Genomic DNA, 17,615 nt, shown 5'->3' on the forward strand with positions numbered 1-17,615 from the left:
CCCCATCCCCACCAAAGAAACATGTCCTAGGCACCTCAGTGTACCCCTTCCTCCCTGGTGAAGGCTGCTGGTGCTTGGAAGGCCAACAAGCTCACAGAATGTTCCAACATAACACGGGAAGACAAAAGGCAAGAAGCTCATCTATAAATCGAGAATGAGCCAGCTGTGGAGACAAAAGGGGAAAAGGAGTCAAGTTTCAATAATATGAGATAACCATGACAAGCACGGATGTGTCCCGTAGGCTACAGTCTTCCCCACTCGAAATGTTAGTAAGACATTTGGCATTCTCTTACAAAAAACCACTCTCCCCTTTTCAGTGTGGTAAGAGAAGCCCCAACATCCTCTTGGTTATTAATTAACAGGAAAATTTGAAGGTTGAGTTGTGTAAGTTTCCAGGGAAGATTATTTAACTTGCTGAGTATTTTTTTCCTAAGGAAGTTTTAATTCAGCAAACACGCACTGAACACTTACCTGCTGAAGAGACCAAGAACTTTTTTCAAGTCTCTGCTCTCAAGGAGTATGCACATCGGTGGGAGAGACAGACAAAGAAATAAATAGCTAGAGGATACTGACGTTTTAAAAAATTGCAGTGCAATAATGGTCCCTATTGGGGGTTGTGATAATAATAACATAGTGGTAATAATAATGTCGAATGTACTATATGTTTTACATACGTTAAGGGAGCAGAGAGAAAAGTGTGCCCAGCTCCCTCTGGGGTGATAAGGGTGCCCGTCTGTCCCATTGGCAAGCTCCTATTCCTCCAAAGAGCCAAGGGAGGGAGAAAAGGGCCAGCAAGAGACCTGGAGCCTCAGGAATTCATGTAGTCTTTGCAGAAATGCCAACAGCACAGGAGATGATGTGGGAGAGCGGGACACGAGGCCGGGGCCGTATCTTGAAAATCTGTGTGTGAGCCTCATTCCCTGACCCAGGTGTTTCCAGACTGGTGTCCATAAACACATGGGGGGATTTTGAACTTCTTTGTAAGAACGCATGCATGTATGTGATGGTGCCTTGTTTCAAATATCATCTAAAAAACATCATATTGGGGCGCCTGGGTGGCTCAGTCGGTTAAGCGTCCGACTTCAGCTCAGGTCACGATCTCGCGGTCCGTGAGTTCGAGCCCCGCGTCGGGCTCTGGGCTGATGGCTCAGAGCCTGGAGCCTGCTTCGGATTCTGTGTCTCCCTCTCTCTCTGCCCCTCCCCCGTTCATGCTCTGTCTCTCTCTCTCTGTTAAAAAATAAATAAATAAATAAATAAAATAAAAATAAAAAACATCATATTCACATATTCTGACCATCTGGATAAACCACCTCATAAGAGAGCACTCCCAGTTATTTCAGGCTTTGCATTTGCATTTAGAACAACGTTTGCCCCAAGCAGTGCTTATTTGATTGTAGCCTGTCACCTACTAAGTGTGGTGAACATTCAAAAAAAAAAAAAACAAAAAAAAAAACCAGACAAACAAAAGCCACATTGCCCAGTCTTTTTTGAAGCTAGCTCAAGTTCAAGTCAACAAGTCAGGTATGAGCAGAAGTACCTTGTGACAGCTTCCAGGAAACTTTCTTTAAAAAAAAAAAAAAAAAAAAATGTCTATATGTGTTTATTTATTTTGAGACAGAGAGCGCGAGCCACTGGGGGAGGGGCAAAGAGAGAAGGAGAGAGAGAATCCCAGGCAGGCTTTGCAGTGACAGCACAGAGCCTGACGTGGGGCTCAGTCCCACGGACGAAGAGATCATGACCTGAGCCAAAATCAAGAGTCAGATGCTTTACTCACTGGGCCACCCAGGCACCCCAGGGAACCTTTCTTAACAGCAAGGTGATTTTCTCTATATGTTCATAAGGTGAAGTTTACCACTGTGTTGTTCCAATGCCCCATGTCCTTATTGATTCTTAACTGATTCTGTTAATTACTGATACAGGCGAATTAACCTTTTCCACTGTGATTCTGGGTGTCTGTTTTTTTCTTATACCTATTTCAATTTTCACCTTATAAATATCAAGTTCATGTTCGGGGGAACAATATGAAAATATTTGGATCATCTCAGTAACCATCATTTAATTTAATAGAGAAATCTCACATGATTTCCTCATTTCCATTTGTATTTAGATTTATAACCATTTCGGTGCCAGTAGTGTTCTTTAAAAAAAAAAAAAAAAAACTCAGTCTTTTAATTAGAGCATTTAGTCATTTGTATCCACAATTCCTGATATATGTTTGGACTTAAATTTCCACCTTATTTTATACATTCTTCTTTCCCCATCTTTCTCTCTCCCTTTTTAGACCGTTTTTTCCACTGGCATTCTTATCCTGTACCAGTTTGTAAATCATACTCTCTTATTTAATCCTTTTAGTAGTTATCCCAGACATGGTAACATGAATCTTAGTTTACAGGTATGTAATGTTAATAAGTGTTTTTATTCTTCTCTTGGACGATGGAAGAAACTCAGGACATGTCACCACCCTCCTCCTTTGAAAGCCCCATACTTTACTACTGTGCATTACATATCTTATTTTCCAAATCTCAGGTTTATAGAGCCTGTATTCATTTAGATGTACCCACATATTCATACTCTGCCCTTCATTCCTTCCTGAATCTTGGCCCTACATCTAGGAACATTTCCTTCTGCCTCAAGTACATCCTTTAGAATCTTATTTAGTGCAGAACAAATTCTCTGTTTTGTTCGTCTGAAAATATCTTTTACTGTGCATAGAATTTTAGGCTGAGGGTGCCTGGGTGGCTCAGTCGTTAAGCATCTGACTTTGGCTCAGGTCATGATCTCACAGTTGGTGAGTTCGAGTCCCACATCGGGTGAGCACGATCCCCGCTTTGAGTAAAAACACGAGACCCAGGTGAGCCCCGCCTCTCTCTCTCTCTCTCTCTCTCTCTCCCCAGCTCACTTGTGCCCTCTCTCTTAAAAAAAAAAAAAAAGAATTTCAGATTGATAATGTTCTCTTTCAGGATACTGAAGATATCCCACGGTTTTCTGATTTCCGTTATTGCTGTTTAAAACTCAGCTAAAAGTGTACCTATCACTCCTTTGAATATAGTCAGTCTTCCCCTCAATCTGGCTGCCTCAAAAAAAAAAAATTGTAACTACTTGTTATGGAAATTTTAAAACATGTTCATAATTAGAAAGACTCATCTAATAAACCCTTTCATGCCCACATCCCAGCTTCAATAATTATCAGCATTTTTGCCACTTTCGTGTCAGCTCTTCCCACATATGCACACACTTAGGCACTAGTTTTAGGATTTTATTTTTACTGGTGTATTTTAGAACAGATACAAAATATTATCTCATGTCTTTTCATCTGTAAAGCCTTCAATATGCACCTCGAACTGATAAGGACTTTATTAACATAAGAGCCAAGCCATTATCACAACCAGTCAAATCAGCAAAACCCCTTAACTCTTCTAATACCCATTCTCTGTTCACATTTCCTGCTTGTCCCACAGGGGCTTCTCACAGCTGGTTGGTGGGAATCAGGATCTAAAGAAGTCCACACATCGCCTCGGTTGTTATTTCCCTTAAGATGATTTTGTTAGAAGCGGCCCTTTCTTGATTTTTTCTCCCCTTGCTATACGTTTGTCAGAAAAACAAAACAAAGCAGATAATTCTTTAGAAAGACCCACATTCTAGATTTGGTGTTCTCTAGCTGTTGGTTCATTTCTTCACATTGCTATGAATTGTCAGTCAGACCTAGAGGTTTGATTGGGTTTGAGTTCAGAATATTTGAGGCAAGTGAATTTTTTCAGCGTATTCATGATGAATAAAAGGTTTGCTTTTCCCTGTTTAGCGGCTCTAAGATTAAACCATGGTTTCAAAGTGTGTCAGCTGATGCCTCCATTATGAAGTCCCCCCTCGACCTTCCACCCAAGGTTTTAGAACCACTGAGACTGTTGCCTAGATTTGTGACTTCAACAGAGACTTAAAAGCAATTGTTTTCTCACTGCTCTCGTTCCTTCTGAGCAAGTAGCTGCAAACCTTCTAGAAAACCTCTCCTCCATCTACTCTTTCAGTGTCCTAAAAATACAGTTTGTACAGGAAAGACAGCATAGATGCTGGATCCTTTCCCTCTTAATTTTCAGGACAGAAAATTAAGGTGCCTAAACCACCTCCAAACACAGTTGGTCCATAGAGCCTTTTCAGAAGGATTCTTGTGGCTTTCTTCTTCTTCTTCTTCTTCTTCTTCTCTTTGGAAAAATCAGCTTTACTTGAATGTTCAGCCAATAAAATTCACCTATGTTGAGTATACAGTTTGAGGAGTTCTGATGAATGAAATATTTATGCAAATGCATCACAGTCAGGATTAGAACATCTCGGGACGCTGGCGATTAAGCATCTGACTCTTGATTTCGACTCAGGTCATGGTCTCACGGTTCGTGGGATCGAGCCCCGTGTCAGGATCCATAGGGACAGCACAGAGGCTGCTTGGGATTCTTTCTCCCTCTCTCTCTGCCCCTCCCCTGCTCTCTCTCTTTTTAAATCAATCAATCAATCAATCAATATTTTTTTTATAAGATTAGAACATCTCCAGGACCCCCCAAAAACTTTTCTCTTGTCCTTTCAAGTCAATCTGTGCTCCCCACCCTGGCTCCAAGCAGCCTCTGTCTGCTTTCTATCACATTGTCTACGTTTCCTAGAATGTTCTATAAGTGAAATCACCCAGATTTAGTCTTTTCTATGGGCATCTTTCTCTTAGCATAATGTTTTTGAGATTAATCTATGCTGTTTCATGTGTTGGTAGTTCTTTTTATATGAATATACCCCATTTTATTTGTTAATCCACAGTTTTGTTGGACATTGTATCCTTGCATAAGTAGATCAATATTCTGCCAAAGACTCGAAGGGACCCCTCTGCAGATCTCTGGACCTCCTACCCCCTCCCGTGTATTTACGTCCTGTTTGGTACTCTGTTCTGTACCTTCACCCTCTGCAGCCTGCCCAAACCCCATTGTCTGGATGCTCAACTCAAAGGGACAGTTGGGCTCTGTGTTAGTTGCCCCTTCCTGCACCACAGCCTGAAAACTTCGTCTAGGCACTAATTTAGGGCAGGTACAGAGCTCACCTTGTTTGTATCTTATCTCAGGGGGATCACAAACGTGCACCGTCTGTCCAATGTCTGAAAACAGTCGCTTTATATATTTTGTTCAGTCTTCCAGGTTTTTAAGGGAGAAGGGCAATTCCCATAGAATTCAATCCTTCATGGTGGAAGCAGAAGCCTCCTGAATCTTTTTGACAAGTTGAAATTCGTTATTTTTTCAATCAACTTTACTGAGGTATAATCTATATACTTTAAAATTCACAGTTGATGTCTCCAGGTTGTTGATTTTGACAAATGCATGCAACATATAATCACCTCTATCTCCCCCAGAAAGTTCCCTCATTCCTTTTTGCCATCAGTCTTCATCCACACCTCTCAACCTGGGCAACCACTTATCTACTCTCTGTCACTACAGAGTAATTGCATCTGTCCTGATATTTTAAATATATAGAATCATTTTGTCTTTTGTAACTGGCTTCCTTCACCAGTATCATGTCTGAAGATTTATTCACGTCATTGTATGTAACAATGTTTTGGCTTTTTTATTTCTGGGTACATGCTTTCATTCCTTTTGGTTAAATACCTACGAGTAGAATTGCTGGGTCTTATGTAAGTATATGCTAAATTTTATGAGAAATTGCCAAACTCTTTTCCAAAATGGTTACACAATTTTACATTTCCAGCAGCAAGGCCTAAAAGTTTCAATTGCTCTGTATTATCACCAAGAATGGTTTTTGCTGCTTTTTAAAACTTCAATTTAATCTCAATACTGAATATAAGTGGTGAAGGTAGACATCTTTGCTTGGTCTGTGATCTTATGAGAAAGAATTCAATCTTTCACAATTAAGCACGATTGCTAGCTATCAGCTTTTCATAGCTATCCTTTATGAGACTGAATAAGTTCCCTCTCAGTCTTGGTTTGCTAACAGATTTTACCAAGAAGGAATTTTGGATTTTGTCATCCTTTTTCTTTATCGAGGGAGCTAATTATATACTTTTCTTTATTCGTCTGTTAATATGATGATTCACATTGATTTATTTTCCAATGTTAATCACCCTTCCATTATTGGGAAAACCACATTTGGTCATAATGAATTATCCTTTTTATATATTTGATATATTTGATAAGATAGACCTTTACATTCATGATCACGAAGAATGTTGGGGCACCTGGGTGGCTCAGTCAGTTAGGTGTCCAACTTCAGCTCAGGCCAGGATCTCACACTCCATGAGTTCGAGCCCCACGTCAGGCTATGTGCTGACAGCTCAGAGCCTGGAGCCTGCTTCAGATTCTGTGTCTCCCTCTCTCTCTGCCCCTCCCCTGCTCATGCTCTGTGCCTCTCTCTCTCTCTCAAAAAAGGAATAAACAATTTTAAAAAAATTTTTTAAAGAATGTTGTTCTATAGTATTCATTTTTCTTGTAATGTCTTTTTCTGGTTGTGGTATCCAGGTTAGGCTAACCTCATAAAAATAATGCCTCCTTTTCAATTTTCTGGGAGAGTTTCTGTAAAATTGGTATTAGTTGCTCCTCAAATGTTTGGTAGAATTGCCCAGTTTACTGTGCGGGAAGGTTTAAACTACAAATTCTGTTTGTTTCATCTGTATGAGGGTATTTAGTTGATCAATGTCTTTGAATGATCTTTGGCATTTTATGTCTTTCAAGGAATTTGTCTTTTTCATCTAGTTTGTCAGGTTGTTGGTGTAAACTTATTTATAATACTCTATTCGCTTTTTACTATCTATCGAGTCTGTAGTGATGTCCCCTCTGTTATTTCTGATATTGGTAAATGTTGTCTTCTCTCTTTCTTTATTACTTTTTTTTTTTTTTTTTTAGCAGTTAGATTTTGTATACTTTGGAGTCATTCTATTCGTGTTTCTTTTGCTTGGGATTCATTGAGCTTCTTGAATTTGGTACTCCTCCCTGCTGATCCTAGCTGCCTTGTTTTACTGGACTTCTAGCTCTGTCTCCTCAACTCAGGGAATCCACTGCCTGTCTGCCCATTCCTATGATGTGGCCTGCAAACTCTTTCCAGCAGTAAGCTTGGCAATAATAAAGATCCCTGGCTTGTTTCTGCTCTCTCAGGGACTGCTATCCTATCTGTCTGATGTCCAATGGAACAAAAAAAATCATTTCATGAATTTTGTCTGATTTTTACATGGATTCATATAGAAGAGTCCATCTAGTTCCTGCTATTCCATCTTTGCTGGAAACCAGGAACTAACTTCTACTGAATATCTACTATGCACAAACACTTTTCATTTCTTCTTTCATTCAATTCTATTAGAAGTCCTATGATGAACATACACTATTAGTCCTTTTCACAGATGAGGAAAACCAGGGAATACGACAAATTAATGAACAAAGTCATACATCGTATTAAATGACAGAACTAGGGGCAACCGGATGCCTTGGTAAGTTAAGCATCTGACTCTTAATTTCAGTTCAGGTCATGATCTCATGATTCGTGTGTCAGACTCTGAGCTGACAGCACAGAGCCTGCTTGGAATTCTCTCTCTCCTTCTCTCTTGGCACCTCCCCTGCTTGTGCTTTCTCTCCCTCTCAAAATAAATAAATAAATGTAAATAAATAAATAAATAAATAAATAACAGAATTATTTGATCACAGATGTGTTTTACTACAAAAGGATGCTACCTCCACATAAAGCAGAGAGACAGAAAAGTGCATGAATGCAAATAAATAAAATACACTCTGTAAAATTTATTTTAATCATAACTATTTAAATGATCAGTTGAAACTGCCCCTTTTTCTAGTGGTGACAGCAAGATGTGATCTGGGAACGACAATTTTACATTTGCAATGACTATCTTTGTTGATTTTCCTTTCTTGCCCTTTAATGGCATCATGGGCAGATTCTCCACATTTCCGGCCACTTTGGCTATAAAAAGTCCAGTCCACTTTGAAGTTCCAATCCCATATGCAATCTAAACCCTTCCCTCACTAGACTCCAAGGGACTTGGGAGAGAATTTACCAGTCTTCCTTCTCCAACCCCTGGGGTGGCACGAGGAACATGGTCTTGTTTTGTATACTTCCCCTCCCTGTCTTCTCAATATCTGACCCCTCTGAGGTTGAGGGGTCAAAGGGGAACAGAAGGGGCAGAGCTCTTCCTGTATAACGGCTGCTTGGGTGGTGCTGAGGCACTACTAGTCTTTCCCTGACCTGTGAGGTTCCTATTTTCCTACTGTGCTCTGCTCTTAAGATGTATTTTCATGAGGAAGCTCACCTTCAGTCAGCTCTCTCTGTCCCTGCTCCTTTGGCCCGGCGTGTGGTTCTATACCCGCTCTGGTGAAGTATTACCTTATTTGACCTAGAGTCTTCCATGGTTTCTGCCTCCTTCTATAACCCCTCTGCCCCTTCACGTGGAGCCAGGAAGCTGTCGAGGTCCTCTTTGGCACTCTCAAAGGACCAAGGGGAGCTAGGATGGGTTTGGCCACCATTCCCTTCCACACTCACCACACTAAGGCTCATTCCTGCCCTCCAGCCTTGGATTATCTCTCCAAGCCTCCCTTCTCAGCTCTCTCTCAAGATGACACGGAGTAACCAGCTTTTCTAAGAAATCCGTCACCATCATCAGCCCTGGTGGCAGCGAAGGGGAATATTTCTGAGGTTCTGTGGGTCATCGAGTCCCTCTGGGGAGCGAGCTGCCTGTCTCTTCCCCTGCTGGCACTCTAAGCTCTAGGTTGGTATTCTTGGAACCCCCAGCGCCTTCATTTAAATTCTGGAGGTGAGAGAATTACCTCATGGGAAGGGATGGGAAGGGAATTACCTCCTGCGGAGAGAATAATGGCTTTCCCCTTTCCCTCCCCCTGTCCCCAGTAATCTCTTCATAATAGCTTGTTTGCTAGGTGATGACTGTGGGTAATAGGGCTGTTTTCGTTCCTCTCAGCAAGCTGGGGGGGGGGGGGGGGGGGGAGGGGAAGGGGGGGTGGACAGGTCCTAGGACTGGCAGTCCTCTTTAGACTGACACAGGAGTGCCTCTTGTTTTCCAGCAAAGCCCCCCCGCCCCTCGCCCCCGGCAACAGTAAAAATCCCACTTAATATCCTATTCTACAACCCGTAGTTCAACTGGCCTTCTGCCGCAGCTCTCCAAACTCTGATGACAAAAGTCAACTTCAAGTTCAGTTTGCCTAATTCTGTGGTCACAGCTGAAAATCTCAAGAAGCTATGAAGTACACAAGACGCGTAGAAGCCCGAGAAAAGTCAGCAGGGTGTGCAACAATGCAGAAAGAAACAATTCACGACTCTCGCCACAAAATGTGCACAATCCGACCAAGGCAAAAGCCAAAACCAAAACCGGGTGTCTTCTCTGGGAGCGTGATTCCCAAGAGGCAGGAAGGAGTGTAGTGGGCGGGGGGAGGGGAGGGTATGGCAAACCAGGAGGAAAAAGAGAGGGGGGGGCGGGGAAGGAGAGAGACTGTGAGTACAGCAAGACACTCTCTGCTTTCATTCTTGGTTCCCATGGACACAACCCAGAAGGAGCGCTGTGGGCCCCGCTCTGGGAGGGCTGGAAGCTGGCAGGCTTCCTTAACTCACAGAGCTATTTAGAGCACTGGGATTGGTGCCCGTGTCCAGGCAGTTAGCATGCCCATGTAGGGGAGGTGGCATGGGAGAGAGCTTAAAGCGTATTCAAACATTCTCCCCACCCCCCCCCGCCCCCGCCCGGCCTCTCCCTCCTCGCTCCTCAACACCAAACTCCTAAATTTTCTGAAGGAAAACAAGTGCATTAATCCAGTCTCAGCCTCACGCCGCAAAAGATACAAGCAGCATTCTCCCGGTGAGCAACCTGGCTTTGTAGGTAAGTGCCACCCACCCGTCCTTTGTTTAAAGTTCAGTCTACACTTAGACTATAAAGCAAGCCGTCTTAACGCGTCTTTCCTGGGCCCTGGCCTTATCCTCCCTTTCAACGCCAAGCTTTCTCCTGCATTATTATCACCAAATCTCCATCGATAGCGATGCATTTATATCCTGGGCACATATTGTGCTCTCAGCGCTGAATATGTATTGCAAAGGACTCCAAGGCCAGGAAGGTGTGTCCAGCCTGTGTGTGCGATAGAGTTCCCCAGAGGAGGAAGCCAGCTTGGGCTTGGGGATCGGGGGACGAGAAGGGCAGAGACCATGGGGCTCTGAAAAGACGGGTGAGGGCGTCCAACCCAAGCTGTCTCACCAGTGCCGCCCAGACTGCTGGTCTGGGATGCCTGCACCGTTTTGTGACCAGTAGGTCCCGACCCTTCCCATATTCGAAATGTTGATTGTTCAGATTTGGTGTGGATCCTTGGATTCCACAGCCACAAGTCTGAAAGCCCCCTTGGGAGTAGACACTGTGACTCAGTCACCACCACCCTCAGCACTTAGCATAGCACCTAGCACCTGGTAGGCTAACAGGCTGCGTGGACCCATGCATGTGTGAATGAATGAACAGAAGGGGCCCCAGAATGTCTCCGCCTAAGTCCCAGATCCTCTCTAGACCCCTGACCAGGTTTTTTGGGGAGGCTTCAAGGAACAGAAGGATCTCTTTTATTGGGGGCATCATGCCTTACAGATGTAAAGTGTTTCTATTTTTTTCCCAAAGAGTTATTCGTATGCTTGATCTTCACAGCAGTGTGACTGGGGCCCTGGGGGACCCTATCATCTATCACTATCTTATTGACAAGGACACTGAGCCTCAGGGCAATGATTTTGCCCTCAATCTGGGAATCCATTAGGATAGGGCAAAATTTCCCAATGGTGTGACTTCATCAAACGCTGAAACCTGATTGAAAGCCAGGGGTCTGGGTCCCCATCTTGCTCTATCGGGTGAATGGCGGGGCCTGGGAGAATCTTGTTTTACTGCCCCTAGATCGGGAAGAGGATGGAGAGGCACATGGTCAGGGGGCCTCTGTCTAAGCACTTCGATTTGGAGAGGAAGAACGCCAGGCAGGCCGACGCCAGGCTCAGCCAAAGACTGCAGAGACTGGCCCACGTGAAGTTGCTGACCCGCGAGCAGAGACAGCTCCAGAAAGAACTGCAGAGGCTGCGGGAAGGTGAGGCCTCCGGCTCTGGGGACAGGCAGGGCGGCGAGCCATCGGGCTGAGGCCAGAGTGACACCGTCACCTCCTAAGAGGGCTCTCTCAGGGGCCTGAATCCCAAGGAAGCAAGACCCTGACCCGACCTGGATTTCAGGCTGCCCTCCCTTCCACAGCCCTCCTTCCTCATGTACACAGCTCGCTGGACAGGCTCACACAACAAGCCTTTTTGAGCTAATACCTCTCAGGCTTCCAGTCACTTCTGTGTTTCAGATGAGCTCTGCCTCGCTTAAGTTCTTCATTGCCTTCTTTCTTATGTCTCCTTCCGCTGTCCTTTCACTACATCTGGGTGGATTTGGTTTCACCTCTTTTTTTTTTTTTTTACACCTGGTCAACAACCATGGATTGAGCAACTGTCAATGCGCAAGCCGCCTTAGGAAAGGGAAGTGAAAACAGCCAAAAAAAGACCCCCGGGCTTAGCGACCACAGAGCAGCTATCCTCGAACTGATGGCCGCCCTCCGAGAGGGCTGAGGACAGAGCATTCCGCCATTTTCAACACTCTCCAATGTTGGAGACACGGAGGGCCTCCTTGCCTTCTGGGCAAAAGGAACTTCTCAACCACCCTTCTTGGGCTTTAACGTGTGTTCCCACTAGAGCCTGCAGATCTGGCTTCGATTAGAAAATTTCAAATAAGCCATTGTGGTGTATTGGTACTGTGTTTTCTTTTGACTCCATAAGCCAAAGGGCAAATATTTCTGTCATTTTCCCAAAGAGGTCTCTTTACCTATAAGCTGTGTGCTCCCATTCTTGATAACATTGCTCTTCCAAAACACCCCCAGTCTCCACAGAATAACCCTTTCCAAATGTATACATCGCTCAGAAGGCTATCTGGTTCACAGAGACTATAGCGTTAAGTAGTGATAACAAAAATAATGTAACTAACTTCAAAAACTAGTTCCTAGTTCGTAGCTACTGGTCGTCCCAGAACGAAGGACTACACAGTTGTGTCCAGAATCCCGGACTTTCCAAAGCTGTCTACACCATTCAGTAAAAATTGAGAAGAAGAACTCCCTTCTCAATGATCCCATTAAAATATGGTGGCTTGGGGCATCTGGGTGGCTCAGTCAGTTAAGCGTCTGACTCTTGATTTCGGCTCAGGTCATGATCTCACAGTTTGTGAGTTTGGGCCCCCCTTGGGCTCTGTGCTGACAGCACAGAGCCTGCTTGGGATTCTGTCTCCCTCTTTCTGCCCCTCCCCGTCTTGTTCTTTCTCTCTCTCTCAAAATAAATAACAATAAACTTAAAAAAAAAAACATGGTGGCTAAGAACATAGACTCTGGACCCAGACTGTCAGGGTTGAAACACTGACTCTGTCACTTCCTAGCAGTGAGGTCTTGGGTGGCTTGCTGGACCTGTCTGTGCCTCAGTTTCCTCACATGTAAAATGGGAAAGACGTTCCCTACCTTGTGAAGTTATCTGAGGATTCAGCAAGCACTTGGAACAGCACCTAAACACACAATCAGTGTCATATAAGTGTTTTCTCCTAGGCCTTAATCAATCAGTCAATAAAAGATGATTACAGGATTAAACCTTGCTACTGCTTTGTTGAAAATTGCCACCGTTGTGTAGTTTATAGAAACCGCATCCATCCTTGAAATAATTAGGTTGTGATATTACTTCAAAATTCAGCATGCATGGGGGAGGGGAAGGGAAAAAAAGTTAGAGAGGGAGGGAGCCAAACCATAAGAGACTCTTAAAAAAAAACTGAGAATAAACTGAAGGTTGATGGGGGGTGAGAGGGAGGGGAAAGGAGGTGATGGGCACTGAGGAGGGCACCTGTGGGGATGAGCACTGGGGGTTGTATGGAAACCAATTTGACAATAAATTTCATTTAAAAAAAAAAATTCAGCATGGAAAGGATCCACCCCAGCTCGGCAAAACTACGGCCCTTCTCACTGAAGGCAGGTGCCGGAACTCAGAAGCTCTGAAAATGCTGCAGCATGTTCCAGAGGAAAACCAGGCATCGTGAATCAATGTAAACGTGTTTAGGTCTACACAGCTAATATATGGACACAGGAGTGAAGAGTAATGTCCAAACAGCTGGTCTGGGGATTATTTCTAACCCAGGTTGGGTCTGAAAGATGACACAGAGCAAGTAGCTGAACTTCTCCGCTTTCCATTTCCCTGTCTTAAATGGTTACAACAAACTAGACTAAGAGCTCACACACTGGCAAAGAATCTTCGAAGCCATCTGGCTGAATCCCACTTCCATTCTCAGAAAGGACACTGAAGGTCATATACCTATTTTCAGGGAGGGGGCGCTGGTCATGCAAAAGGCCAGGCCCCGAGGTAGGTGGCTGTGCTGGCCGAGTAGAGAGTTTGCCCCAGCGGCAGGGGGTGTGGGGAAAATCTGGACCAGGAGGCAGAAAACTGATTCAGGGGCCTCCAACTCTACGTCCTTCAGAAAGTTATATCCTCTCTAACCCTCAGACTTTTAGATGGTAAAGTTAAGGGAAAGGGGAAGAAATAATATATATTAAGTCTCAGTATTTATCAGGCACTGTACTGGGCAGTGTTTTCCCATGATTCACTCACCAAAATTGTTACTGAGATTCAACTATATGCCAGGTGATGGACTGTCTAAAGTGCATATTCCCAGCCCTCATCTGTAGAGATTTGGATCGGCAGGTTGGGAATCGGGCTCAAAAATCTACATTCGCAACTGAGGTGGTACTAAGGCAGATTATTCTGGGACAGGTATTTCGTGGACCGGACTTTACAAAGCACTGTGACAGCTACTCCCATAGATGAAGGAATGTAAATGTGAAAAAAACAAAACAAAACAAAAAACCATGGTCTGTGCCCCCTTCGATGTTCACATTTGATTTGGAAGGTAGCGGTGCTTGTGAAAAAATGATGATACAAGATACTAATTACTAAATTAGAGTTATTTGCATAGTAGGACATGAGTGTAAGAAGATTCCTATGTCTATCAAAGGAACTGAGGTGAGATCTCCCCAAAGAGGCAGAGTGTAAGCAGAATCTTAGAGGAGGGGGAGAATGAAGGGGTGGGGGGGGTGTGGTTTGTCGTGAGCACATGTGGAGTGAGGCCGCTCCTGCGAGAAGGAAGAGCACGTACAAACGCGTGTGCATGCGTGCACAAGGGTTGCTACAAACAGCCCGGTACTGAGGAGGCTAAGGGGCGAGGAGAAGATGAGAGAGGCTCTGTGTAGACGCAAAGCGGTGTAGACGCAAAGCGGTGTAGACAGTGTCTCTGATCACGAAGAGGGTGATGGGTCTTCCAAAAGAGTTTAGATTTCACCCTATCGCGTCTGGGAGTGGGGAGATGACACATTCCCTCTGGCTGCAGTGTTTAGGAGAATTCCAAAGCCCAGGCCTAAACTGGGGAATCGGCCAAGTGAGGAAAAGAAGTATTTTGCGATATTCGGAAAGTGGAATTGTCAGAGCTTTGTGATTAATCATGCGTCCTGGAGGAACTAAAACCCGAGTCAAGAGTCTATTGCCTGGCACAGGGCAGGCATCCAAACAGCCTTGTGAGTTGGATAGCTGGATGCATACAGGTGGCATGCCTCCACAGGAGAACCCTGGAGAAAGATCAAGTTTTGGAGAAAAGATACATTCGTTTCTGAGCCTGTTGGCCCAACAGGGCTAAACTGCAGAAGAATGGCCTGGGCAGGAGAAGTAGCTTAAAAATCTCCTGGCTTATAGGAAATAGATGAAGTTCTTACATGGTTCAGACCTACACACATACAGGCAGGCACGCACACACACAAGCAGGTGACGGAGGAAGAAGGGCTCACAAAAGACTGTCTCTTGTCTCGACTACCTTCCAAGGCAATGATCGGATGAAACAGTGTTAGGAGATGAATGTGAATTCTAGTCCCCTCATCTGGACATGTTCCCTCTGCCCGGTGCCTGCTAACCCCAGTGCAGGTTCAGGGAACCCACTCCCATTAAACCAAACCAGTGCAAGACTTTCAACCCCAAGTGAGCGACTCATGAGGTGTCTTGAAAACTAACCGGGTCCTCCACAGCGACCATGACTACAAGATGCCGAAACATTTACTCCAAGAGTGAAAAACCCACTTACTCATAGCCAGCAGTTGCCGCTCGTGGTTTGGGCGAGAAGGAGGTCACATAATTGAGGTGAATGAAACAATAGGGCGCCATCTCTGGGTATCACTCACACCTAGTTATTTTGCCTTGAAAACACCAGGCTTGCCAAATACAACATTCAAAAGCAAAACCTCCACGGGCCCCAAAGCCGGTTTAAACCTCTGATCTCAGTGTTTCTAAATCCTTATTAACATGTCACACCACACTGGGGGATAGCTGTAAGGTTTTCTGTCTTCATCCATCATGGCAGATCAGCCTTATGTGTATGTGGTCAGAGGGTATTCACATGCTCCTTCTTTGCCCAGAGTCCAGCATCCTTTCCCTTCTTCTCTTACTAGATTAGTTTTTAGGGCTTCCATAAGAGAGAACCACTAACTGGGTGACTTACTTATTGTCACATGGTTCTGGAGGCTACAAGTCCAAGATCAAGGTGTCCGGAAGGTTGATTCCTTCTGAGGCTGTGTGGGAAGGACTTCTTCTAGGCCTCTCTCCTTACAGTGTCGATGGCTGTCTTTCCCCTACATCTCTTCACACTGTCTTCCCTCTGTCTGTGTCTGTGTCCAAATTTCCCCTTTTTATAAGGCTACCAGTCCTATGGATTAGGGCTCCCCCTAATGACCTGATCTTAACTTGACTATCTCTGCAAAGGCCCTATTTCTAAATAAGATCACATTCTGAGGTGCTGTGGGGATTAGGACTTCAACATGTGACATTTGGGGAAGACACAATCAACCCATAACACTTATTCATTAACTCAAAGCAGATATTGTCAAGAAAAAGCTCTCCTCTGATTTGCGGAATGGAATTCAGAAGAGACCAGAAGACGTCCTTGTGTCCTCACCACCAAGAGGGAAGAAGCATGGAGGTCCACACACTAATAACGTTAGGTAAGAGAATGCTTGCTAAACTCATGGAGATGCCATTGAATCCCTCTTCCCAACTGACCTCCCAAAGTCATCCTCTCCCTGAGAAAATGTTGCCTTTTCTCCTTAAGCAACAAGACACTTCCCCATTCTGTGACCACCCCCTTCTCAGCCACTTCATTACCTCAGCCGATACCAACTGAAGGGGACCATGGTCTGACAACTGGAAAACTCAAAATATGGGCCTTCTTGTTGTTTTTCACAGATCTTTCTTCTTTTTACCTCCTTCCCCAGAGTGCTGGCCACCAACATGACCCAAGAAATGTACAGAACTAAGTCCCAGATGCCTCTTTTCCATCACGCTGGCTTCAAAGACGCCACGAAAAGCAAAGAGCAGTCGCTATCTCAAAATTATAGAGCTTCTCACTTCACAGCCGAGAAGCCACAAGCCCAAGAAGAAGATTTCATGAGCCCACCAAAAGGCAAAGACTCCAACAAGGGCATCTCTATTCTGTGTCAACAGCAAGACGTCTCCATCAACACCCTAGACCAAGGCCCTGGTTGCAGCCCAGTTTGTGAAAGTGGAACAGCACACATGGATGAGACCAGACCAAAGGATGCCAGCCTAAACCCAGACCCCAATGCTGGGAAACAAAGTCCCTTGAATCCCACGGAATGTGCAAGAAACTTGAAAGGCGAGTCCATCACACCTACCTTCTTAGAGCTGTTTGCTAAGGTCAGAAATGCCCACTACCTCCGGCACAGGGTCCCCCCGGAGTCTGAGAGATTGCTTAGCATTGGGGAGATATTCGGGCACAAGGAATCCTTACAGCCCAGAACAGGACAGGAGTGTAAGAACAGGGTGAGCATCTAATTTCCTTCCTCTCTAACCACCTAGTGTAACCTCACAATAACTTGCTAAAAAGATGTATTCCTCAAGTAATTGTATGTATACATACACATATATAGGTACACACACACACACACACACACATATACATATATGTCAATTTATTTTAAACCCTCAGGTTTTTCTTTTTTTTCCTTTTACAGGGATATAATCTCTCACTAAATGAGCAATACAAGTATACAAAAAAGGAGGGGAGAGATGAATCTTCTGACAACACTTTAAGGGGTGCGCATATGTTGCGGATGTCATCAAAAATATGAATCTACATTGACGACTAGACTTTTTTTGAAAGGAAAAATATGAAGGGTCCTGCTTACGTTGGCCAACCTTTTCTTATAGGAAGTTCTTATGGTGCCACCTTCTGGCACAATGACATAGCTCTTCTCTTCAAGTTCACATCTAACATCCATGCGGGGAGAGGGACTCAGTTGGAAACAGTTACCATCATGCGGTCTATAATTAAAACCTGCTCGGGGTGCCTGGGTGGCTCAGTCGGTTGAGCGCCGACTTCGGCTCAGGTCACGATCTCACGGTGCATGAGTTCGAGCCCCGCATCGGGCCCCTGTGCTGACAGCTCGGAGCCCAGAGCCTGTTTCAATTCTGTGTCTCCCTCTCTCTGACCCTCCCCCGTTCAT

The 17,615-nt window shown here is 44.6% G+C and overlaps 1 protein-coding gene and 1 long non-coding RNA gene across 7 annotated transcripts in view; one reads left to right on the plus strand and one right to left on the minus strand.

The window, feature by feature from the left end:
• Window positions 1-17,615, minus strand: part of LOC131496554 (uncharacterized) — a 38,328-nt gene that overhangs the window by 3,644 nt on the left and 17,069 nt on the right. For 3 of the 6 annotated variants that reach the window (XR_009254546.1, XR_009254543.1, XR_009254542.1), the window contains exon 5: window positions 11,029-12,577. The exons of 1 other annotated variant lie outside the window; for it this stretch is intronic. This is a non-coding gene — a long non-coding RNA (uncharacterized LOC131496554). Of the gene's footprint in view, window positions 1-11,028; window positions 12,578-17,615 lie in introns of those variants that run through there. 2 more of the 6 variants (XR_009254547.1, XR_009254545.1) reach the window with 1 other exon arrangement.
• On the plus strand, window positions 9,497-17,446 carry CCDC190 (coiled-coil domain containing 190). The gene is made up of 5 exons (XM_058702286.1): window positions 9,497-9,862; window positions 10,904-11,087; window positions 15,971-16,094; window positions 16,365-16,932; window positions 17,124-17,446. The coding sequence occupies exons 2-5, from the start codon at window positions 10,916-10,918 to the stop codon at window positions 17,238-17,240; spliced, it is 981 nt and encodes a 326-aa protein (XP_058558269.1). The 5' UTR covers window positions 9,497-9,862; window positions 10,904-10,915; the 3' UTR covers window positions 17,241-17,446.

This window comes from Neofelis nebulosa, chromosome 15, assembly GCF_028018385.1.
Source record: "Neofelis nebulosa isolate mNeoNeb1 chromosome 15, mNeoNeb1.pri, whole genome shotgun sequence".
Classification (NCBI taxonomy): domain Eukaryota; kingdom Metazoa; phylum Chordata; class Mammalia; order Carnivora; family Felidae; genus Neofelis; species Neofelis nebulosa.

Bases quoted from the DNA above. Each gene is read 5' to 3' on its own strand.
- CCDC190 (XM_058702286.1), top strand. From the start codon at position 10,916: ATGGAGAGGCACATGGTCAGGGGGCCTCTGTCTAAGCACTTCGATTTG. The intron at 11,088-15,970 runs GTGAGGCCTCCG...AACTCAAAGCAG, and splicing joins ACTGCAGAGGCTGCGGGAAG to ATATTGTCAAGAAAAAGCTC. The intron at 16,095-16,364 runs GTAAGAGAATGC...CTCCTTCCCCAG, and splicing joins CCACACACTAATAACGTTAG to AGTGCTGGCCACCAACATGA.